Source organism: Macrotis lagotis, chromosome 2 (genome assembly GCF_037893015.1).
Source record: "Macrotis lagotis isolate mMagLag1 chromosome 2, bilby.v1.9.chrom.fasta, whole genome shotgun sequence".
In the NCBI taxonomy this organism is placed as follows: domain Eukaryota; kingdom Metazoa; phylum Chordata; class Mammalia; order Peramelemorphia; family Peramelidae; genus Macrotis; species Macrotis lagotis.
The window spans coordinates 102,003,815-102,028,693 of record NC_133659.1 but is presented as its reverse complement, the minus strand read 5'-3'; the positions used below and the strand labels follow the sequence as shown (position 1 = coordinate 102,028,693).

Genomic DNA, 24,879 nt, shown 5'->3' with positions numbered 1-24,879 from the left:
ATTCTTATTTTGTTCCCTTAGAGAATCTGTAGTCCTTTCCTCCTCTTTACTTTAAAGAAAATAAAATAAACTTCCAGGTAAAAAAGTTAGTGTAATTGTGACTTTTGTCGTTTGGAAATATTCATTTTACTTTGTTTTAGAATTTTACACCAATACATAGATCTTGGAATTTCTAGGTAACTTTGGATTAAAGTACATATGAGAGAATAAGACCAGGGACTCTTGAATTGAACCCCCTAAAAGTTCCTGACAGGGAACTAAACTTCCCTTCTCTTGGGGGGAGAGGTTCTGGTGAAAGTCAAAATATACTTGTCATCTCCATGTAAAGGTTATGATTGTGTAAATTTCCTAATGTACCCTGAACAAACTCATGAGTCCACATTCATGGGTAATTTTGTTTGACTTGGAGAATTATATTCAGGCAATAATAACAATAGTTAATTAATATTTACATAGTGTTTTAATGTTTGTACAACACTTTACAATTAACCCATTTTATCTACATAACATCCCTGGGAGGTAAGGCGCTATTATTATATCCAGTTTATGGATAAGAAAACTGAGGCAGGCAAAAATCAAAGTGACTAGCCTAGGATCACATAGCTTGTAAGCATCTGAGGTGGGTTTTGTACTGAAGTCTTCCTCAGTCTAAATGTGTCATTCAGTTGCCATTTTTATATTAGCTAGTGGAAGAATTTTTTAGTCCATCCTTTAATTTCTCTGGAAACAAAAATAAATTGCAATCTTATGTTAAAGATCTGAAGGGAAGGAATTCTTTTTCATGATCTTAATGAAAATTTTTCTGGCTCAAATAAAGAGAAAAACAATTGAAGATTTCCTTTCTCATTCTCAGACTAGAACTAGAACTTTAAGCCAAATAATTCCTTTTCCTCTTAAGCTTTCCTATATTTCCTTAATTTTCCTCATTATTTGACCTTAGTTCATTTCTTCTGACCTTCCCTGGGTCACTATTCATGAAGCTATATTAAGCATCTACATACCCAGAGCCAGAGCCTCCTAATAATAGTCTAGTATCAACTTGACCAGTGTGAAGTAGAGTGGGCTTTTCTTAGCTTTAAATTCTTATGTGCTGTGGGTTACCCATAATGTTTCTTGTTCAGTTCTTCTATAAACTCATGGAGTAATGTGAATTTACTGTATTATAGTTGTGTTTATATTTGTTTAATACATTTTTCTTCCTGTTCTTGGTGGTTTATATAATCTTTTTTGGAGCTTTCTAAAGCAAACTTTATCGTAGGGAGTAATCGATTCAGAACGAATGGATTTTGAACTGTTGCCAGATGATGAACGCCAGTGCATAAAATGCAAGACTACATGCTTCATGTCTGGAGTGTCCTGTTCTTGTAAACCTGGGCTGCTGGTGTGTCTCCATCATGTAGAGGATCTGTGTTCTTGTCCTGCCTATAAGTATAAGCTAGGGTGAGTCAAATTAGTTATTTCTTTCATAGGGAATGTGTTAAAATGAATAGTGTAATGCTTAAGGATGTTTTTGTGAGAGTTTGCTCTTTTTTTCTACATTCCTAGTCTTCATATATTCATATATAGCATAGTAATTCAGTTATGTTTGGGGTGGAAGTGTTTCATCCTGCATTATGTTGTTTTTATGATATCTGTGTAAGGTAGACTGAAGTAGGTTTTCTTGCTTCTAGGTACAGATATACACTGGATGATCTATACCCTATGATGAATGCCCTGAAACTCCGAGCAGAATCTTATAATGAATGGGCATTAAACGTAAATGAAGCTTTGGAGGCCAAAATCAACAATAAGAAAAGTATGTGAAACTGCAAATGCTGTTTGCTCACCTGAAAAGCACATAAAACATGATGATAATTAATAATTAAGTTTTGTAGACTTGTTTTTCTAGCTTTTTCCCATATCTTAAGACTAATGGCAGAATCACTAATAGCCCCAGTTGTCTTTGTTACATATCTGTGATTCTTAGAAAGCAAAATATTGATTTTTGATTTTTTATTTAAACCTTTTCCCTTTTTGTATTAATATATATAAAGTTTACCTCTATATAGTATTGTTGTTTTCTTTTGATAACTCATCAGGTGAATCATTGAGATGAAGTATCTTAAAACATTTATTCTTTAGGGTGAAGCATTTTACATTTTATATATAGGGTTTTAGAAAAACAGCTGGAAGTACTATTACATACTTTATCAGCAGTGAAAATCATTAAATACTTTAGCTTTGAGGGAAGCATTTCATTAAATGAGTGAAATAGTTTCTCTTCTCTACCACCTTTGCTTGTCTTTGCTAACATACCCAGCCTTGTTTTTCTCCTGTCTCCCAGAATTCTACTCTCTAAGGGTATTGAAGTAGCTTACCATTCTTGTATAGGAAGAGTGCTAACTGAAATCACCTATGTAAGGAGAGGAGGTTTGATCCATTATATGGATTATATATGGGTTATATTTTTCTGATTTTTTTTTTATAATGGACCCTTTTTTTATTTTATAGTTTTAAGTATACATTTCATTTCTAGTGAATATTGAAGACCAATCCTTAACATAAAATAAGACCCAATGTTAATCTCTCTTATTTTTAAGACGACATTTATCTGTCATTCTATGTGCTTATTTGAGAAAATAAAAGGGAAGGCTAAATAAATATGTAGTAAATATTATTATTAAAGACAATCTCTTCACTTATATACTTGTGTCATTTTTCAGGTCTTGTCAACTTTAAGGCTCTGATAGAAGAATCTGAAATAAAGAAATTTCCTGATAATGATCTTTTACGCCATCTCCGCTTAGTCACGCAGGATGCTGATAAGTGTGCTTCAGTGGCCCAGCAACTGCTCAATGGCAAAAGGCAGACTAGGTATGTACTCAGTTTAGGGTTAAGATGGGCTGCAAAGCTCCCAGCTTTGTTTAGTTTTTTGCAAGGTCACACAGCTAGGTTAATTAGTGTCTGAGGCTGGATTTGAACTCAGGACCTCCTGACTCCAGGGCAGATGCTGTATCCACTGTACCACCTAGGTACCCCAATACAGTAATAAACTGTTGAATTATTCACTGTGACACCTAGCTGCCCCCAACTTTATTTTAATGAGACCTGTGGGTTATTTTTTCAGATACCGGTCTGGTGGAGGAAAATCCCAAAATCAGCTGACAGTCAATGAGCTCCGACTATTTGTGAAACAGCTTTATGCTCTTCCATGCATTCTTAGTCAAACACCATTGCTAAAGGTAAGAAATAAGGGGCAGGTTTAATCTCATGATCTGCTCACTGGGTGGTATATTTGATTTCTTCCTTGGAGAAATTATCTGTGTCTGAGAATTGTTTTCATGCCTTAGATGTTATCTGTATGCAATTTTGTAGCAAATCTTTGAAGAAATGACCATTTTGCCTGAATTTCATTTTGAAATGAATTCACTGGGCAGCTAGGTGGCGCAGTGGATAAAGCACCGGCCCTGGAGTCAGGAGTACCTGGGTTCAAATCCGGTCTCAGACACTTTATAATTACCTAGCTGTGTGGCCTTGGGCAAGCCACTTAACCCCATTCCCCATTGCCTTGCAAAAACCTAAAAGAACAAAAGAAAAAAAAAAGAAATGAATTCACATCTGCTTCAGAAACTACAAACCTGTAAGAATTCTTGCTTTAGGTGGCTATTTTAGTGTATACTATTTGCTTTTTTTGGAAACCTGAGAATTTTTGCTTCAATTATTAGCTCTATGGACATTTCTCCATCTGTAAATGACAATGATACTATTTACTTCAAGGTTTTGGAGAAAGTGCTTTGTAAAACTTAGAGTGCTATCTAGAATGTGAATAATTGTGTATTTTGTTTCTCATTATTCTCCTTTAGAGGTAGTTAAAATAGGATAGTGAATAGATTTGGCTTCAAGTCCAGGAAGACCTGGGTTCAAGTCTTATCTATGATACTTAGTGCCAATGTGACTTTCCTTGGAGAAAACATTTAATCCCTATTTGGGCTTTTAGGCAGCTCTCTAAACTTTAAATTGAAAATAATTCTGACTCCTATTGATGGTTTTCCTCTTCTGGAATTCATCTTATCCCTTCTCACTTGAAAAATATATTGTTTTTCCAACTCACCCCACTGGTGGTTAAGGGGTATAGGAGTGGAGATAAATAATATAAATTCCCACATTGACCATGTACAAAAACTAGATATCTCATTGTGCCACCTGAGTTATCACCTCTATCAGGAGCTTGTTACCCATATACATGCTTGATTTTTCAATTCACACTGAAAATCAAGTTGCGTTATTAAAATAGGCTCTCAACAGTTTTGAAATCAAAAAAAGTATCTTTTGTTTAATTCTACATCTCATATTTTTTAGGATCTCTTGAATAGGGTGGAAGATTTCCAGCAGCATAGTCAGAAAGTGCTATCCGAAGAAATGCCCAGTGCTGGGGAGCTACAGGAACTGTTGGATGTTAGTTTTGAATTTGATGTTGAGCTTCCGCAGCTTTCTGAAATGCGCATCCGTCTAGAACAGGCTCGATGGCTAGAAGAAGTTCACCGGGCTTGCTTAGACCCCAGCTCCCTCACCCTGGATGATATGAGACGTCTCATAGATTTGGGAGTGGGATTAGCCCCCTACTCAGCAGTGGAGAAGGCTATGGCAAGGCTACAGGAGCTGCTTACTGTGTCAGAACATTGGGATGACAAAGCCAGGAGCCTCATCAAGGCCAGGTGAAAATCCAGTTTCCTCATTTTTACACTTGAAAAAATATTTTTAAAAAGAAGCAGAATCAGGACCATACTTTGCCATAACAATCTATGTTATTTCAACCAACTCATATTGCAGTATTAGAATAAGAGGGTATATGGGGAATGGGTTTGATCTTGGTTTTGTATTTTGATCTAGAAACCCTAAGATAAAGGTTGTTTTTGAATCCATTATTGGATTTGTGGCTTCTGATAATGAATTCATAGTTTGAAGTGAAGTGATTTTTTTTTGTTTTAGAATTCCCTCCAAATTATTTAGTCCAACTGTTCCAGATTATTCTTCATTTCTTAAGGAAGCTACAGGGAGAGCAAGCAACAAATGAAAGAATTTAAAGCTACAACTGTGGAAGGACAAATGTCATGATAATAAGTGTATAAGGAGGAACTTTAAAATAATTAGATTTATTCAAACATAGAAAAGGCTATCTCTTGTTAGTAGTGATTATTTCCTGAGGATAACTTGGCAAGTTTACCCCACGAGATTGCAAGTTGGACTAGCTAAAATGTCCAGTTGGATTAGATGATTATGGTCTTTTAATTCTAATCTGTCCTGATGTCATTACTTATTCCCCCCTTTCAGCCTAATTTTATTAATGTTATTTCTGGAACAGGACAAAAAATACTAATCTTCTTGGAAATTGAGCTCATTTCTTGATTTTCAGATTCTTTTTTTAAATTGAAGCACTGATAATCAATTTGCTATTTTGCCTTTCTCTAATCACATTTAAGTATAAATAAATTGAATGCATATTATATTTTCTCATCAGATTTAGAGTGGAAACATACTTGAAACAGGCATGATCATGAAAAGTTAGTAGCCCTAGTTTTTATAGGGGGGGAAAAATTGATGTGATCAGTGAAGAATTCAAATCCATTCTGATTCTGTTCATCAAATCTTTCTACTCACATGTTGCTTTTCCCACTAGACTCCAAGATTTACTATATTTAATCAATAGATTTATGTGACCTTTCACTTGATTTTCTGTTTTGTGTATGCCCAAAGCACTCTAGAGGGCTTTATCACCTGGAGTTTTTCTTTTTTTCTTTTTTTCTTTTTTTTACCCCCAGTGCTGTTATTTCTTAATTGTTTTCTAGAATATGAAGGTTAATGGTGAATGTGGTCCTCTTTTCTTATACCCTGTGTGGGAGTTCAAGGTTAAGGAGAGTGGAGGGGCTACTTTTAATCCTGTTGTCCTTCTTAAATGAATCTAACTTGACTCATCTTGGTCTGTATCTTTCTATATAGATGTTGTCTAACTTACAGGGAGAATGATCCTTCAAATGGAATTTTTCAGTAGAACCAAGAACAAGGCATCTTCCAAGTGTCATTATTTGCTTCTCCCTGCCATTCTCTAGCTCCCTTCAGACCTCTTTACCCCCCTCAACCCCCCAAAAAACAAAAACAACCAGCTTTTCTTATAGACTTTTTAGCCATTTTAAGCCAGCCATCATTTGATTTAAAGCTTTGGTAAGCATATACCACAGAAGTGATTGCTGTCCAAAAAGTCAATTGTATTTGGAAAACTTAAGATTTTTGTTTAGTATACCAAACTAGCTAGTCTTCAGTTATAATGAGTAAAAAGAATCTGATCTATCATATGCTGAATGGGTTTTTTAAATCTAATTTCCATAGACCACGACACTCATTAAACAGCCTTGCAGCAGCAGTCAAGGAAATTGAGGAGATTCCAGCATACCTCCCAAATGGCCTTGCTCTGAAAGATGCTGTACAGAAAGCCAGAGACTGGCTTCAGGAAGTGGAAGCCCTGCAGGTTGGTGCTCTTCATTCCCTATGTTTATCTGCCACATACCTTTTTTCAGTTTCATTCTACATTAAGGTAAGACAAGAGACCACTATGACACTTTAAATGTAGCATGGTACGATTTTGGGTAAAAATATTAATGTTCATATAATCTTAAGTTAAAAGTTCTTGCTAGCTTCTTGTGCTCAAGTACTCATCTCTTCCTGCCTCTCTTCTTCCCAGTTAGGTTTGCTCAGGGCAGTTGTTTTTCCTGTCAAATTGTGTCCCTATTTTTCCTTAGTTTGTTGATAATCACTAGCTATTGGAGCACAGTACATAAAAGAACAAGGGATGAAGAGAGTGGGAGATGTAGAAGTTTGTTAGATTACCAGGAACTCAAAGTCAGACAAGTGGGTTTGGTGATTTGAATTCTAGCAAACCCAATGAACATAAAAGCTGCATTTTTCAATGACAGTTTTCTTGGTGACCATTGTGTTAGCAGTTGCTAAAGAACACCTGGCCGACTGATCTTCAGCATCGAATAGGTATGAATAGTCTCATGGAAGAAAAGAGTTTTAGCTTATTACCAAGTGATGTGGTTGCATTTGTTTACTGTGATGTTTTCTTTGTATAAACTGGATTTTCTCATGCATCTGACTGCCATGGTCACAGTAATAATCTTACCACTTTGATAGCCTGAAATCCAGCCCATTAGATCTTTAATATGGAAATAGCCAGGGGTTTGGAGATCTTTCATGCTCTCTGAATATTATTTTATTACATAGACCTACTTCTTACTGAACTATAGGATCAAGACCTGTAAAAGGCAAGAAACACAATCTTTCATTTACATAGTCACCCTCTAATTTCTCATTTAAATCCCAGGTCACCATTTTCCCCAATGGCCTGCCCCATCATATAGTATTACTAAAAACTCCACTATTGTAGAGATAAAAACAGGAGTTAATTTTAGGATTAGGATCTGTGCATTTTTTTCAGAGATTCTATGTTCTGTGTTAAAAAATAAAATATGGTTCATTAAAATATTGGAGAGCCCTGAGAAAAATTTTAATGATTATTTGAGTATTTGTGAAAGCCAGATTGAAGATTTCAGTATATAGTTTCAGGCAGATTGTTAACATATATATAGGGAGAAGTCAACTTCTGACAGAATTAATGAACAAGTAATAATAAGATGGAAAAACTAAAGCATTGGGTTTTTTTTCAGATTTCTGCCTCATTACTCCTTGCTTTGTCCAAATCCTTACAACAAGCTATTACCTATGGCTAATACAGTGAAAGAGTTTATTCTTTTGGATAATCCCCCTTTTGGACTTGTGGAAAAGGAAGGGGAAATGACTAAACTTTTTTCATCGTAAAAATCACTTGTCTACTTTCTTTACTTAAATGATCCTCCTCACATTGACTACATCTTACCTCTATATAAGGATTTACCTTGCAAGTATAAAAGCTAGGATGCATGAATAGTGGCTAAGATCAGGAACCTTTGGATTCACCTTTAGCTTTTGATATTTTCTGACTTTGGGATTAGGGAAATGGATCTTTAACCACCTTAGGGTCCTCCTCTATTCAATAAGGATAATACCTGCAACCTGTAACTTATCTCAGATGAAAATAAGTATAATAATGTATTTTTAAAACTTTAAAAATTCCATATAAATGTCATTTGTTATTAATCAGTGCATGAAATCATTGAAGGAAAACAAAAAGACCTTGATACTTTGTTGAGATTGATTTTATTTGAATGGAGAAATTGGCCAAAAGGGCTTCTAGCTACATTGAGGAATTAAATGGGAGAAGAGCCAGTATTTATTAACTGTCTCTGGCACAGCAGACTAATCAGCGCCCCTGGGGCCAAGAGGCCCTGAGACTACATACTACCCCTAAGGCCCAGCAACCACCCTGCCCTGTGATCCCAGACAGGTCATCCAATCCCAGCCGCTTGTTAAAATCCTTTGCTGAAGGGAAATTATTTGTGGGAAGGAGAATGAGAACCTTCTAAATTGAGAATAGGTATTTTTGCATAAATGTCAGAATTAGGTATTGCTACATATTTAATTCAGAATGTTATACTTCTAATGTATGCAAAGAGGTTTGTGACCATTCACAAAATGGGTGCAGTTCTTGTTAGTATTATTATGCAGCAAGAAACTAAGACTAAATTATTTCAACTCTGTAAGAGGAGAAGAATTTAGCTTGTGACTATTAAATTTAAATTGCTAATTTTCAATCTTTTTTTAAAGGACTTCTTTAAAAGTTTGTAAAAGGATAACCCTAGTAAGTTGAACTCAACTTGAAGTTGAGTTTTCTTGAAGATGCTCTTTAGTGGGACTTCTTTATTTTTTCAATAGGTATCATTTTATTTTTTTATATTTATTTTTATTTTTATTTTTTGTACAAATGTTTTTTTATACATTGCTAAAATATTCTTGTATTAAACATAATACTCCCTCCCCCCAAAAATATAGACCCTCATGAGCGAGCACTAAAGTAAAGAGAAAAAAATTAAAATTAAAAAAAATGGGGCAGCTAGGTAGCGCAGTGATCAGAGCACCAGCCCTGGAGCCAGGAGCACTCCAGTTCAAATTCGGCCTCAGGCACCCAATAATCATCTAGCTCTGTGACCTGGGGCAAGTCACCCAAACCCTACTGCCATACAAAAAAAATGAAATAATAATAATAAATAAATGTGCTTCAGTCTGTGTTTCAACACCACCAGCTCTGTTGTGGGTGGATCACGTTCTTTATGATAAGTCCTTCACAAAAGTTACTTCCATATTTTTCCACTGTTGGCCATTGCTGATTGCAACTCCCTCCATTCGTACTTCCCCACTACCATACACTATTTCACTCTGTCCTTCTTAAATGTGCTGTAGGGTCGCTGAGTGGCACAGCAGACTAATCAGCACCTCTGGGGCCAAGAGGCCCTGAGCCCACATACCACCCCTAAGGCCCAGCAACCACCCTGCCCTGTGGTCCCAGACAGGTCATCCAATCCCAGCTGCTTGCAAGAAGTAAAAAATGAAAATGTGTTATATCTGACCACTGTTCCCCCATGGTCCATCCTCTCCTCCATCACTCACCCCCCCCCCCTTCCTCCTGTTCCCCCTTCTCTCCTTCTTACTTCAGATGTCTATAACCCATTGAGTATATATGCTGTTTCCTCTTCTAGCCACCTCTGATGAGAGCGAAGATTCCCTCATTCCCCCTTGACTTCCCCCCTTCCATATCATTGCAATAGCTCATTATAATGAAAAAAATATTATTATATGAAATTTCTTAGCCTATTCCACCTCTCCTTTCTCTTACTCCCATTACATTTCCCTTTTAGCCATGGACTCCATTTTTACAATATATTACATCTTCAAATTCAGCTTTCTCCTGTGCTTCATCTATGAAAGCTCCTTCTACCTGCTCTATTAAATGAGAAGTTTTCTGAGTATTATCAGTGTCATTTTTCTATGCAGGAATACATGTAGTTCATCATCTTTAAGTCCCCCATATTTTACTGTTCTCTTCCACTCTCTATGCTTCACCTGAATCCTGTATTTAAAGATCAAACCTTCTGTTCAGCTCTGGCAGTTTTAACAGGAACATTTGAAATTCCCCTGGTTCATTGAAAGTCCATCTTTTTCCCTGGACGAGGATGTTCAGTTTTGCTGGATAGTTGATTTTCTGTTGCTTTCCGAGCTCTTTTGCCTTGCAGAATATTATATTCCAAGCCCTATGACCCTTTAATGTAGTTGCTGCTAAGTCCTGTGTGATCCTGACTGCAGCTCCATGATATTTGAACTGTGTCCTTCTGGCTGCTTGTAATATTTTCTCTGATATGGGAGTTCTGGAACTTGGCTATAATATTCCTGGGGGTTGGTGTTTTTGGATCTCTTTCTGGGGGAGATCGGTAGATTCTCTCAACTTCTGTTTTGCTCTCAGCTTTAAGGATATCAGGGCAATTTTTCTGTAGGAATTCTTTAAAAATGGTGTCAAGGCTCTTTTCCTGATCATCACTTTCAGGTATCCCAATAATTTAAAAATTCTTTCCTGAATCTGTTTTCTAGTTTATTTTTTTTTTTAGGTTTTTGCAAGGCAAACGGGGTTAAGTGGCTTGCCCAAGGCCACACAGCTAGGTAATTATTAAATGTCTGAGACTGGATTTGAACCCAGGTACTCCTGACTCCAGGGCTGGTGCTTTATCCACTGTGCCACCTAGCCACCCCCAGTTGTTTATTCAGTGAGATGTTTCACATAATTTGTCATTCTTTTGGTTTTGAAGTATTGTGTCTTGACTTCTTGTAAATTCAGCAGCTTCCCTTTAATTCCATTCTACGTCTGAAGGATTTGTTTTCCTCAGAGAGCTTTATTATCTTTTTTCTATCCAGCTAGTTCTGCCAAATTCTTCTCCTCAATAACTTTTTGAACTGTTTTATCCATTTGACCTATGCTGGTTTTTAATGTTATTTTCTTAAGCATTTTTTTTTTTTGGATCTCCTTGACTAAGCAGCTGCCTTTTTTCATGTTTTTCCTGTATCTCTCATTTCTTTTTCTAATTTTTTTCTATCTCCCTTACTTTGCGTTTCAATTTTTGAGCTCTGTCATAGCCTGAGCCCAATTTCTGTTTTTCTTGGAGTCTTTAGATGCAGGAGCTTGTGCTTCCTCATCTTCAGAGTATTTTAATCCTTCTTGTTGTCTTTTTTTCTCTGTTTACTCATTTCCCCATCCTGAACCTGGTTTTGAGGTACTTTCTGAGCTTTTGAGTATTATTTGGGGACCCCCCCCCCAGGATCTCAGTGTGTGAAGTCTTCCCTCCTGCTCTTTGAATGACCACAAACATACTCGGGACTGGGGGAGGGGGGGAGGCTGCTGTTCTGTGGGAGGCCTAGACTGCGATCAGGATCTGAATGTGGTCAGAACCCCAGAGTCCTGTTCCAAGTACAGAGTACAGACCTCGGAAGTCTCTCTCCACTCCCCTTACCTTTAGTAGGCTGAGCACTCAATGCTCATTTGCCTGGGGGCTCTACCTGCTTCAGGCTGCCCTGGCCACTTGTGTAGTTCAGGAAACTGTGAAGTGAGGCTCCCAAGCATCCTGGGGCTGCCTCCGGGAGGCTGAAGTTCCTTCACTCTGGCAAGCCACCCCTCTAACCCCATGGAGCAGAGCCTTTCCACTATTTTCCAGGTTACTTTGTTCTTGATAATTGTCTCACTGGATCTTTCTGTGGGTTCTGTCTCTCGGTGAGTTTTGAAATATTAGAGAGAGAGAGAGAGAGAACACCAAAAGAGGCTCTTCTGTGCCATCTTGGCTCCGCCAAGGCATTTTGCAAGGCAAATGGGGTAAGATGGCTTGCCCAAGGCCACACAGCTAGGTAATTATTAAATGTCTGTGACTGGATTTGAACCCAGGTACTCCTGACTCCAGGGCCAGTGCTTTATCCACTGCACCACTTAACAGTCCCAATGGGACTTACTTAAGGATGTTTTGAGTTCTAGGTATTTTTCTGTGGGTGAATATAGTCATATTCAGATATATGGCAGTTATATGAATAAGAGTTTTTACATTGTTTCCTTTTTTAGTTCTGTTTTCACATTTTATGATTCTCTGCTTCATCTTTGTCTCTGAAAATCCTGATTTATCTTTGTCTAATAGACCAAGTTGGACTTGAATACTCTTGAAGAAAATTGGTTCCCATGTCCAAGTACTGTTTTTGTCACGACTTTTTTTTTCTAGATGCATTTACTAAACCTCTCTCCCAGGTAGTACCAATGCTACGGTGAACTGCTCCTCACTAGGACATATACTTTCAGCCCCAGCATGGGTCGTCCTGTGAGCTCAGTTGATTAGAGCATGGGTGCTAATAGTATATAAGTCATGGGTTTTGTCCTCAGGCCACTGGTTTATCTTTTAGTGGGCAGCTATGTGGTATCTACATACATACCGACATCTTCCTAAGTTCACATCTGGTCTCAGAAAATAGGTAGGGTCAGTCACTTAACCCTATTCGCCTCAGCTTTTTTCATCTGGAGAAAGAAATAGGAGACAACTCCAATGTCTTGCCAAGAATGGATGGACATGACCAAAACAAGTGAACCAGTGAACCCGTAATCCAGGTCCAGCATAAATAAATTACTGGTTGTGTAATCATGAACAACTCCCTGAATACACATACATATACACACACAAACACACACACACACACATGCACACATTCACTCCTCAGTTTCAAATTTGTGAAGTCAAAAACCATGAATGTTTTCTTGAACCTATAGGAAATAGAGTAGGTTCCCATGGCCACTAAAAACTCTTAAATTTTTCACCAGATTGCTGAAAATGCAGTTTTCTGCAGTTATTTTTATAAAAATAAAATTTGATAGTATAAACTTTTCTTGAAACAGTAATCATGGAATAACCCATAAAATGTTGAGTAAGGGACTCTATATGTGGAGAGAGGAAGGGGCTGCAATGTTAGAAGACATTCTTCCTTCCCCCCCAAAGTTATAAAAGGAACAGGGTACCCTACCATTTCTAATGCCTCTTTCAGAATTGTGGTTGGTACCTATTCCTTGATGAAAAGCACATGCTTTGGGGTGAGTCTCTGGTCCTCATTTGGCACTCCGAACTCTTGGGGTGAGTCTCTGGGAACCAGATGTAGTAAAGGGGGGGAATTGGTACTGCTGGTTGTTCTGGGAAGCTCATGAATCCCAGTAGCAAGGATGGAGTGGAAAGGCAAGTGAGAGGATCAACCACCATCTCATTTATCTACACACTTAGTTTCAAAACTTAGCTTTTTTTCCCCTTTTCATTCTCAATTCCTTCATTGTTCACTTAAATTAGCACTTCAAGGAGTAGATTCACAAACAGCCACCAATCTTCCTAGTTGTCACAAAAATGAAAATGAGGTCACTACTCATGTGCAAATGTTTAGGATTGAATGTATTTTGTCTGTCAAACATGAGGAAAGCCCTTTGCAAGCACTCAAGCCCTCTACAAACATTGCCTCTACGGATCACATTCTTTTCTAGGTTCCTTTAGTTATCAGTCAGAACTCTTTCTTTAAGGTCTCCCAAAATGTCCCAACCAAGTTCATTACTAGGCCCAAGTTGAAAGGAAGCACACAATCTTATCCTAAAGCAATTGATTTCATTTGTAGTCATTCCTGGGAGACTTTTGAGAGACACAAACAAAGAAGCTATTAGGTTCTGCTCAGTTGAATTAATTATTTAAATGATCACAGAAGATGATGATTATATTTTATGAAGTTTTTTAAAAAAAATTTTCAAATTATATGCCAAGAGTTTTCAACATCCTTTTGCTAGCTTTTTAGGTCTATATTTTTATCCCCCCCCCCCCCCAAATCTGATCTGCTATACATGTACAATCATGTCTAAACTATTTCCATAGTAATTATGATGTGAAAGAAGAGTAAAAGAAAAACAAGAATAAAAAGTATTCTTTGGTTTGCATTCAGTTTTCTCTTTGTAACAAACTTATTGTTGTATCTCTACTGCTACACAGTAGTATCTTGAACTTCACAGAACATTCAGCTTCTCTTCCCCCCCCCCCCCCCAATACACACACAAACATACACACATCTGGTTCCCAGAGAGTTATGCTCCCATGTAACTAATAATATTTTTTGAAGACAAAGAGAAGAGGGAAAATGCACAACTGGTCAATTGCAAACTTCTGAAAATGTGCAATTTTGTAATAAGACCCATATACGTATATATGTATATGTATGTAAAATAATTCTTTTGCCTTGGTTACCTTTCTAACTTAAGATTCAATTGCAAAATTTCAGAAGATCTGGCTAAGGGTTTTTTGAAGTGCAGGCAAAGTCTCTTATCCTGAAGATCTTTGCTGGTAGGGATAAGTATGGATCATCAGTTTCTCCAAGATTGATCAAAGCAAAAACATTTCCTGCTAACTCTAGGTGATAGTGAAAACTTCTCTTAAATCATTGTTTTCAAGGATGGGACTTTAGCAGTAGAAATGAATGTTTTTATTTTCATTTTCAATGTCAGTTATTTGTATAATAAAAATTAGACTAAATATTTTAATTTTCTGTGATGAAAAAAATCTTTTGCTATAACCACTTTGTCATTTTTATATATGTATAAGGGAGAGCTTTGTACTGAGTCCTGGGCTTCATCTTCGTAATTTCAACTCTTGCTTTGGTGACTCTGGGCAACTCATTTCACCCTATTTGCCTCAGTTTTCTCATCTGTCAAATGGCAAACCACCAAGATGTATCCTCAGAAATGACCGAACAATACAAATAACAGCTGCTAAATAGGCTTCAGTTGAATAAAATGTAGGCCCCTAGGGTTGTGGAATTTGGGTGGCTATTTTTCAAAGGCATGTTATTTAATATTCAGTCTCTGCCTTTTGTCTCCTACCATTATGTTTCTCTTTGTTGAAGGGTTATATCTGTTTCCAATCAGATGAATAAACTGAAAAACTAAACCTTGCTTAAAAACCTTATGTTTCAATATCAGCTATTTTCTTGATTGTATTAGGCTGGAGGACGAATACCAGTGTTAGACACACTAATGGAGCTTGTTTCACGAGGCCGATCTATCCCTGTACATCTGAATTCTTTGCCAAGACTAGAGTCTCTAGTGGTTGAGGTTCAGTCTTGGAAAGAATGTGCAGCCAATACCTTTCTGATGGAAAATTCTCCATACTCTCTCTTAGAGGTAAGATAACTTGAAACCAACCAACCTACTTGTCTTCTGGCTCAATAATTCAATATTTGTTTATAACGTCAGCATTACCTATTTGTGTTTCTATAGCTTGTTTTTTTTTAATATTAATATTTAATATTTCAAAATGTACTTGCTGACCAGACTTAGAATACCAGTTTGGCTTAAGGACATTTCCCCACTGACCTTTAGTCATTAGAAATTCAGTTTGATCTTGAATTATCTTCTCCAGAAAATCATTTTCTCCAGATGCATAGTTTCTATATGTTTTTTGCAGGAGATTCCATTTGACTAGTTCACTGGAGAGGTTTTTTTTTAGCTTTCACAATCTCACAGACAGTTGCCTGGATCACTGAGATGTTGAAATATGTCCAGGGCTACACAGTCCATGTGAAAGGAACAGGACTTGTTATCATCAAGTATTCCTCACTGTTAAAGATGGTTTGATTCGGTATGAATTGTTCTGGGAGGGACGAAGTCAACTTTAGGGTTTTTTTAATATATTTTTTATTTTTATTTTTTATTTTTGGTCAGATGACATTTTTTTAATACATTACTAAAGTATTCTTCAGCTTTAGTTTTATAATCTTGATGACCTGTCACCTCATTCGGATACTTGGAACACTTTTAACAAGTAACTGCTTTAGTTGATTAATGATCAAAGTACAATTATTTTAATAAATCTCATTAAATCAGGGCACTACCTGCTTCTTGAAGGGAAGTCAGGAATGCAGTTTTAAGTATCTAGACAGAGAACTGTGACCTTCCAGTTTTTCACTTCATCTTTTTTTCTTGTACCATGGGCCCCCTCTGCTACTCTTAAACCTATTTTGAACCCCTTCTAAAATATATTAGAAAATGCTAAAATTAGTTTGAGGTTATTGAAAATAAAGATGCAGTTTTCCCCCACATTCAAGTTCACTGACCCTCACTTCGATCCTTTCAATCCATAGATGCATTGATGGTTCATAAACCCCCAATTAAAAACTGAAAATCTGCCTCAGTGCTTCATTTTGTTACCTCTCTGATAGTATTTGCATTTTTGAAACAATTTGCTTTGTGTTCATATTAGGTTCTTTGTCCCCGGTGTGATGTGGGTCCAATGGGACTGAAGAGAAAGCAGAGAAAATTAAAAGAACCTCTTCCAAGTGGGAAGAAGAGAAGCACAAGACTAGAGAGTCTGAGTGACCTTGAGAGAGCTTTGACTGACAGTAAAGAGACGGCCTCAGCGGTGAGTCACTCTCTCTTCTTGACCTAGTTTACCCATTTATGGTTTTTTTTGGAAGACTTTTGAGTCTCAGTCATTTCTGAATCTCTGCCTTTTCAAAGTTGAATAAACTGACCAAACAGTTTGATTGACAGATCAACATAACATTTCACATTCTTTTTTCCAGTTAGGCATATTGGGAGGACAGATGCAAGTATATGGGAAGTGCTTTGGAAAGCCTAGAATTCTCTTAATTAGATCATTGTTATTATGAAAAAAATGTTTGGCTTTGGATCTAGTGATATAGTAAATGTTAACTTATTACAGTCATTGAAATCTTGTTTATTGTGCAGATTCACATCATGAATGGGGTATTGTATAGGGACTGGGATCAGGTGAGAAATGGAAGATTTACTTAATCCATGGACTACGTTTTTATTTTTGAGTCTCTTAAAAACTTTTAATACTTCTTCCTCTTTTCAGAATAATGTAGTTGTCACTTTCTGACTGTTGATGTAAATAAATTGTTAGAAGATCAATTTAAGCAGATAAAATCTACTATTAAGCAGATAAAAAAGCCAGAAATCACAGCTTACAATGGACAATAAGAGGTCAGAAAGGTTTTAGCTATTCCTGTATGTAACCTTAGTGGGTTTTTTCTTTTTTTAAATAATTGGAATGAATTAAGAATAGTTAGTATTTTCTTGTAGTCTAGGAGCTCTTTTAAGAGAGACTCCTCTTGAGGAGGCTAGGTGGTGCAGTGGATAGAGCACCAATCCTGGAGACAGGAGGATCTGAGTTCAAATTAAGCCTCATACAATTAATAATTACTCTAGCTGCAAGTCACTTAACCCCATTTCCTTGCAAAAACCAAAACCCCTCCCTCCCAAAAAAGAGACCCCTTTTAAAGGGAGGACTGAAACATTGGTATTGGTAATTTAAAAATGTATTATATTTTGTTTAGCAAATTAAGTTCTATACTAACTTATGCCAAGCAATGGAAAAAAATGTTTCCTTTCTTTTAGTGCTTTTGAATTGTAAAGCATAAAGGAATGGTTTTATTTAACTTAGTATTTTTAAGAGACATGTAAAACAAGTGATATGAATTTTTCCAGAAGCTATATCTAAACCAGATTAATAGGAGAAAGGAAATTTTGATAACAGATCCAGAGTTTAAATGACAACATTTCGTACTGACATATTTGTAGATTAATAGTGAAGTTTAAGAAAAAGTAAACTTGAAAAATTTGTGTGATTCGGGATTTTTAGAAGGTGAGAAGGCAAAGGAAACAAATGTAGGCATTAATATGTTAGAAGTAATAAAGTGTTCCAGGAGCATCTGAACGATAGTTTTGGGGTTCAGGATCAGGAATCTCCTCTGCCCTGATATTAAAGCTTGATTGGTATTCTTGCAGATGGCAACACTTGGTGAAGCCCGACTAAAGGAAATGGAAGCCCTGCAGTCCCTGAGAGCAGCTAATGAAGGGAAACTACTGTCACCCAACCAAGATTTAGAAATCAAAATCTGTGTATGTCAGAAATCCCCAGCTGCACCTATGATTCAGTGTGAACTCTGCCGAGATGCCTTCCACACAGGCTGTGTGGCTGTGCCCAGTATTTTACAAGGTCCCCGAGTCTGGCTCTGTCCCTATTGTCGGAGATCTGAGAAACCCCCATTAGAGAAAATTCTTCCCCTTTTGGCCTCCCTTCAGCGCATCCGTGTTCGCCTTCCTGAAGGAGATGCACTTCGGTATATGATTGAAAGAACCGTGAACTGGCAGCATAGAGCACAGCAGATGCTTTCTTCAGGGAGCCTAAAATTGGTACTAGACCAAGCGGGGTCAGGACTATTGTACAGCAGATGGCAGGCTTCGACAGGCCAGGTGCCAGAGACAAATAAGGTAAGCTCAGACTTTGATCTTCAGATCTGGCAAGCCCCTAGGACTTCAATGCATGTTGCTGGAGTATCATCTTATTCACTTGTGTGTTCGATGTTCTCAGTTTACTGCTGCTGCTCCCTTTGCTTCTCAAAGAAATGTCTTCTAGGAGATTTAGTTTTTGTATTTTCTGAGGTATATACTCTTCCTTGAGGCTGTGGATTCATCTGCTTCTGAGGGCAATTTTCTGTTGAAGACCATCATTCTTTTCTGTTCATTTAGAGCAGTCTCAAGCTTTCCAGTGATGCATAGTAAATTGGCAAATCTTTCCCCATTAGTTTGCATATCATTAGTCTGTGTACTTTTTATATTTATTACAGTATTGCTCATTTTAAAGTAATTTCTTAAATTTTATACTTCAATGCAAACTTTTCATCAAGGAAAATGGAAAGAAACTCCTGACAATCCATTCTTTTTTTCTTCTAATAGCTTTTTATACTTCGTTCTTCATTGCTTCATTCTTTTGTCCTCCCAGAGAGCTACTTCTTAAAGACAAAAACACACATTTGTACTGTTGTCTTAACCATTTATCTGAGAGCAAAGGTGATCCAGCACACCTTATGATGTCCTGATGGCAGTTTGCTAAGCACTAAAACTCACTTGGGATATGAACGTTTCTTTTTATCACATGGGTGGGAAAGGCCTTTGGATTATTTATAACATCATTCGCTAACTATATTTGATCAAACAATTCATCTCTCAAAAGCTCCTAGATTTACTGATTTTGGAGTCATGCCGGCTGTTTGCTGTGGTAGCACTAATTTCGGACTGGATGTTCTCTTGTCCCTGATCTGGATGATAGATTTAAAAAACCACCAAATCTTGCCTGTACTTTTCCAATCTCACTTAAGTTATCGCTAAATTCATTTGGATAGTAGCTGAGTTATGCCCTTTTCCTAAGAATGATTCTCCTTAACCATTTATTTCCCTGGATTTCTCAGTCTGTTCTTTGGGAATAATCTAAGTATTTCCATTTTTTTTAAAGTAAGGAAGATTGCAGCTGGGGTGGTGATTATTTATCTTCTCAAGACTGTGACTCCTTTGATATAAATGTTCTTATAGTTTCTAAAGCACATGCACACACTTTTTCTCAGTTAATCTACCAAATACTGTGATAAAATTGGCATTTTTAATGGACTGTCTTTAATTTGAACACTGTAAGAATTGATTAGTTCATATCTATCCCCTACAGGGGATAAGTCCAGTTCAGGCAATCCATGAAACTGGATTCCGGAGAGCTAGGAAGATCCAAGGTCAAATTCATTTTATTCTTTTCCAGTCCATTTGCTTAGATTCAGAGCCCGATGATCCCAGTGTTACTGAGGGTCAAGGTGGTCATTTTGGGGCAGCTTGAGTCACTGTTCTTCCTCTTGTCAATCTGACAACCTGATGTAGTGACCGCTCTGGAGCTGTAAGAAAGTCTTGTTACAAAATGTTTTCCTCCTATTAGGTTTCACAGACAATTGGTGCAATGTCCTTTTCTCTGCCCCATGACTGGGACAACAGAACCTCCTACTTACACTCTCCCTTTTCAACTGGACGAAGTTGCATCCCCCTCCACGGTTTGTATATTCTCTTCATTTTGGGCTTTGGGATAGAGGAGATACAAGCAATCCTGTTTTAGATTTCTACTGCTATTAAACAGTTGTCTATAGGTCTTGAACTATTTCATTTTAAGTGAAGTTTATTGCTCCCTTAATAAATGCAAAAGAGTTGGGGTGGGGGGAGGGCTTTTTTTATTCATTCTTTTTTGGAATTTTGTAGTGGTTAAATTGTGATCTACAGTTTCCACTATGATAAGTTAATTTTCCAAATGCCTGGAGCACTTGTTAAGAATCCTGCTCTTTACCCACAAACTGGGCTTAGTATTTATTATCTGATAGCTTTACTAATTCTTTGCTAGTTCAAGTTGTATAGATCTGGGACTGCCATGTATCTATGAGGATCTGGCAGCTAGGTGGTACAGTGTGGATAGAACACTGGCTCTGGAGTTAGGAAACCTCAGTTCAAATCCGGCCTCAGACACATAAAACTTTTACCTAGCTTGTGATCTTAGGCAAATCACTTAACCCTGTTGCCTTGCAAAAGAAATGTAGACATATTTATCTATCTGTAAGGATTAGTGTGAGACTACAGATTCTAGTCTTTCTGAAGGAGTAGTCAGTTTTAGAGGAAAAGATAAGATAAACAAGATAAGAGATTCATTTATTCTTAATCTTTTATATAGGTATCAGTCCTGATGTGGATGAGCTTCTAACTGAAGCCCAATTGCTCCAGGTATCTCTGCCCGAGATTCAAGAAATCTACCAGACTTTACTCTCCAAGCCAAGCCTGACTCAGTACCCTGACCGAGGTTCCCCTGTTGGACTCTCCAGTGAGAAGGCAAGCATCAAGCTTGAGGGAGGTTCACCTCTATTTATTCTGTGACTCTGTCCCCTAAGTCTGGGTTTTCAAAATAAAACCTGTTGTAATTGAATTTAAGTGTGCACAGTTAAAGTTAGCCTTTCAGAGGATTTTATTTTGTATTGCAGCTACTTAATCTCTTTAGTAATTCTCTGAGATGATGAAGATGCCAAGTTGTTTTGGTACATTTTATCCGTAAATTTTGTATCATTAAAATGGATGAAGTGTAGAGATTTCTGCTATAAGAACTTAATATTCAAAAGAAGGGATAAATATTCTTTTTAAACAATCTAAATTTTAAGATAGCACTTTTTTTACATCAATTTCTTGATTTTTTTTTTAAGAGATACTTCCTTGATTTATTAGGAGATTTAAGTATTTGAGGTTTACTTTTGGGTTTCTTATTCTCTTTAGCCATAATAATGAACTTTATTTTAGAATGAATATCAAAAGGGATTGGTGGGGAAATAATAAAGCTAATCTTGACTTCACATTTTTCAGAATGACTGCTGCCGGGGGAAGCGAGATGGAATTGGAAATGTTGAGAGAAAATTGAAGAGAAGACTGGAAAAAGAGAGTTTGTCTCTGGAGCGACGGGAGCGAATTAAAAAAACTCGGACCCCTAAAAAGAAGAAAATCAAACTGAGCCACTCCAAGGACATGAACAATCTCAAGCAAGAGAAAGAACGGAGCTATGAAATGGCCCGTCCCACTGAAACTCAGTCCCTGCCCTCAGATACATCCTACTCGGAACAAGAGGACTCAGAGGATGAAGATGCCATCTGTCCGGCCGTGAGCTGCCTACAGCCAGAAGGAGATGAGGTCAGTGAGGTGTGGGCCATAGAGGACGTGCTACCTACCCCCTAACTCAGACACCCTGTTATCTAGACCTCGATGGGTCTCTTGTCTCTTCTGCTTATCTGCTTGGAGCTGATCGAAGTCGATGGCTCCTCCCTACCCCTACTGATTTCTCTGCTCTTACCATCGTAACTGGGTCTCCTCCCTTTTCTCGAAGAAGCTCTTGTTCTTCCCTTTTTCCTTTTCTTGCCTCCTCTTCCAGCTTTCACCATCCAGTGCTCAGAAGGTGGGAGGGATGCTGTCATTGCTTTTTAATGCTTACCCACCACAGGGAAGCACTGTTTTAATCCCAAAGCAGTCACAACTTGAAGAATGGCTTTGACTTGGTGGTTCTGGCTAGTGGTCCAGCTACGGTACATCTGGCTTAACTGTTATGCCAGAGATCCCAGTGGTGGGATATTGGCGGGCTAGTTAGGAACAGTCTAGATCTCCTGAACCTGGCCCGCTGGCCCGCCCATTTTTGAAACTCATTTTCTCCTCTGAAAATCCCATCTCCCTGCTCTTTGTAACTAGGTGGACTGGGTCCAGTGTGATGGCAGCTGCAATCAGTGGTTTCACCAGGTCTGTGTTGGTGTTTCTCCAGAGATGGCAGAGAAGGAAGACTACATCTGTGTGCGCTGTACTGTGAAGGACGCACCGAACCGAAAGTAAAAAACAAAACAAAACAAAACAATACAAAAACAAATCCCCCCCACTTACGTAATTCAGGACTCCGAGAAGATTTCTGCAATTTCTCAGCAAAGCTACAGGACTGGTATTAGAACCAGCCTGTAAACGGTGCTATTTCTATTCTTCATGGGATCATTTTTCCAGAACTGTTTGAAAAAAAAAAAGAAAAAAAGAAAAAACTAACAAAAAAATTTTTTTTGACACTTTTTGTATTTTTCCCTTAAGAAGCTGTTTGTGGTTGTTGAGGTCTGAAATGCTGACTGTTTTTTGCAGGAGTTTCCACCGATTTAGAAGGGAGTGGAGCTGGCACCTTTTCATGGACAGCATTAAAGTCATACCTCTGTCTGGGATTTACCGGCTTAATAGTCCAGCTTGGCTTGAGTGCCCAGAGGGGCATTAAGAAATTCCAGTAAATCCTCTTTTGAGGAATCTCTCCTGTTTACTCTGTTACCATTTGGGGGAACTTTTGGTTTTTCACTTTGGGGTTTTTGTTTTTGTTTTGCTTTGCTCTCTGACTCCCGCCTTTTCCCTTCCTCCTCCTCCCCATAGATTAGGTTTATTTATCTGAGCAATAACTTCTATGTCTGGTTTCAGTGGCTGGAATTAAAAACGTTCTGAACAGTGTGGTGGTGCTTTAGCATTGGGTTAATGTACGGGACACAGTCGTTTAGGCTCTAGTGTCACTGATGGACTAGTGATATAGAAGGGAGACAGCTCTGTAAGTAATTGCCACAGCTGTATTTTCGCTTTTTCTCTTTTTTTTTTCCCTTGGGGAGGGGGGTAGCTTGTATCAAATGTTGCAGTTTATATTGTGGAATAAATCCTTGGTTATAATATAATAGTAATTCTTTGTTATTCAGAGCCTTTAAGATTACAGCTTCTCTTAACCTTTTTTCCTTTCTGCTTGCCTTGCCTCTGTTCAGTTAGCTGGCTGTAGAATGAGCCCCAACCTGTGGGAGCTGGAGATGGGTTTCTTCTGATTTGCTGTGCCCTTCTGTTCACTCTTGTTATCTCACCTCTCACCCCTCCCACCTCCTGTGGTGCCTCATACTCTAGAAGAAATAGAACCTGTACTTGAAAGCCATGCTGCTTATAGGTTTTCTCAGAATCTTGGCAATTATGCCTAATCTTTGGATTGGTCTCATCTGATGAAGTGCTTTCTTTGTATTTAATAAACTAGAAGAAGGAAACTGGAGTCTTAAAGATAGGTCAGGAAGGAATCCAAAGGAATTTTTTTTCCTCCACAGATGGGATTTTGAAAGTGAACATTGAAGGAGACTTTAGGTTCCTGGGCCTAAGAACTTACAAGGTGGGAGAAGGTGTCTTCCCAGGTTTTTTCCTCCCCACTATCATTTCTTAAATGGCTGGGGCACGGGTGTGGGTGGGAGAGGGTGTGGGTGGGAGTGGGAGTGGGGTGATTCCTGTACTCATCACAGTTTTCCTCCTCTCAAGGAGTTCTGTTTTACAGTGGAGATCACTGGCAAACAGAACTTGCTTATTGCTTAATTTCTATGTCCATTTGGTAACATATTTCTCATTTTACTGCCATCACCCTGAGGGAGGGTTATAGAACTAGTGGGTTTTAAAAAACAAAAACAAAAACACCCTAGCAGTTTGTGATATAGTGGAGATTAAATGTACTTAGTCCCCTTATGCAATTTAAATAATTAAATCTCTTTATGAACAACTCTTAGTTGTCTACAGTTTTGATGCAGTTCCTGTGATGTCACTCCTTGTTTCAGGGTCCTGGGTTTAGAAGGAACCTGTTAACAGAGGACCATCTATAATAATTTGTGGTTTTGCCCTCAAATTCCTAGGGTCTGAAAATGTCTTTTGGTGAGAATGTCAGCTATCACTGAAGTTACTATCAAGACCATGAAAATTCTGCATCCAGAATCATAGGCTATATTGTCTTTTCAAAACTCTTTAAGTTTCTAGGTCTCTGGTGAGAAGAAAAGTATTGAGGCAAAGAAGCCATCTGGGATCTGTCAGTCTTGACTATTTAAAAAAAACATGTTAGAAAAATCACAGGGTCATAGTTTTGGAGCTGAAGGTATCTGTGGACATTATCTGGCTAAACACCCTCATTTTACAGTTGCGGAAGCAAAGGCTTACCAAATTTATTGACCTAACCAGATCATGCTTGTAGTAATCATCCAAGGCAGAATTTGAACTTGGGTCCCCTGCCTACCTTTAAAGGTAGAAAGAACTTATTCATAGATTGACCCTGAAGAACGAAGACTGAGTGAGGACCCTAAGTTTAAATGCTTGGGTCAGTCCTTTTCCCTTCCTGGATTCCAGATTCCTCATCTGTAAAATGAGAGCATTGATTTAATTGACCAAAAGTCCCATCCAGCTTTGAATTCATGAAACTAGCCCAGTCTCTTATCAGATAAAGAATAAGGAACTTAAGATGGTTGTCTTGGACATTATTCCAGCTACTCAGTGATAGTGGCATATTAAGAGCTTAATCTCCAGGTCTGGGTGGTTCTATTCCCCTCTAGTTGGAGATGGGAATGCAATCTTTAAAGAGACTAAACTGGTAAGTCATTTGTAGTCACTGTTGATAAGCCTGCCAATACCTTATATTGGCTAGAGGTTTGCCTACTTGTTCT

The 24,879-nt window shown here is 37.8% G+C and overlaps 1 protein-coding gene across 2 annotated transcripts in view; it reads left to right on the top strand.

Moving 5' to 3' along the window:
- KDM5B (lysine demethylase 5B) overlaps window positions 1-23,103 on the top strand; it is a 69,612-nt gene extending 46,509 nt beyond the window's left edge. For both annotated transcript variants that reach the window (XM_074222388.1, XM_074222387.1), the window contains 13 exons: window positions 1,259-1,440; window positions 1,671-1,795; window positions 2,703-2,853; window positions 3,107-3,221; window positions 4,339-4,694; window positions 6,364-6,502; window positions 15,005-15,184; window positions 16,263-16,421; window positions 17,813-18,298; window positions 19,785-19,896; window positions 20,562-20,716; window positions 21,239-21,559; window positions 22,109-23,103. In XM_074222388.1, coding sequence (XP_074078489.1) covers window positions 1,259-1,440; window positions 1,671-1,795; window positions 2,703-2,853; window positions 3,107-3,221; window positions 4,339-4,694; window positions 6,364-6,502; window positions 15,005-15,184; window positions 16,263-16,421; window positions 17,813-18,298; window positions 19,785-19,896; window positions 20,562-20,716; window positions 21,239-21,559; window positions 22,109-22,246 — 2,619 coding nt within the window. In that variant the 3' untranslated portion in view covers window positions 22,247-23,103. The remainder of the gene's footprint in view (window positions 1-1,258; window positions 1,441-1,670; window positions 1,796-2,702; window positions 2,854-3,106; window positions 3,222-4,338; window positions 4,695-6,363; window positions 6,503-15,004; window positions 15,185-16,262; window positions 16,422-17,812; window positions 18,299-19,784; window positions 19,897-20,561; window positions 20,717-21,238; window positions 21,560-22,108) is intronic.
- Window positions 23,104-24,879: the final 1,776 nt, after the last annotated feature.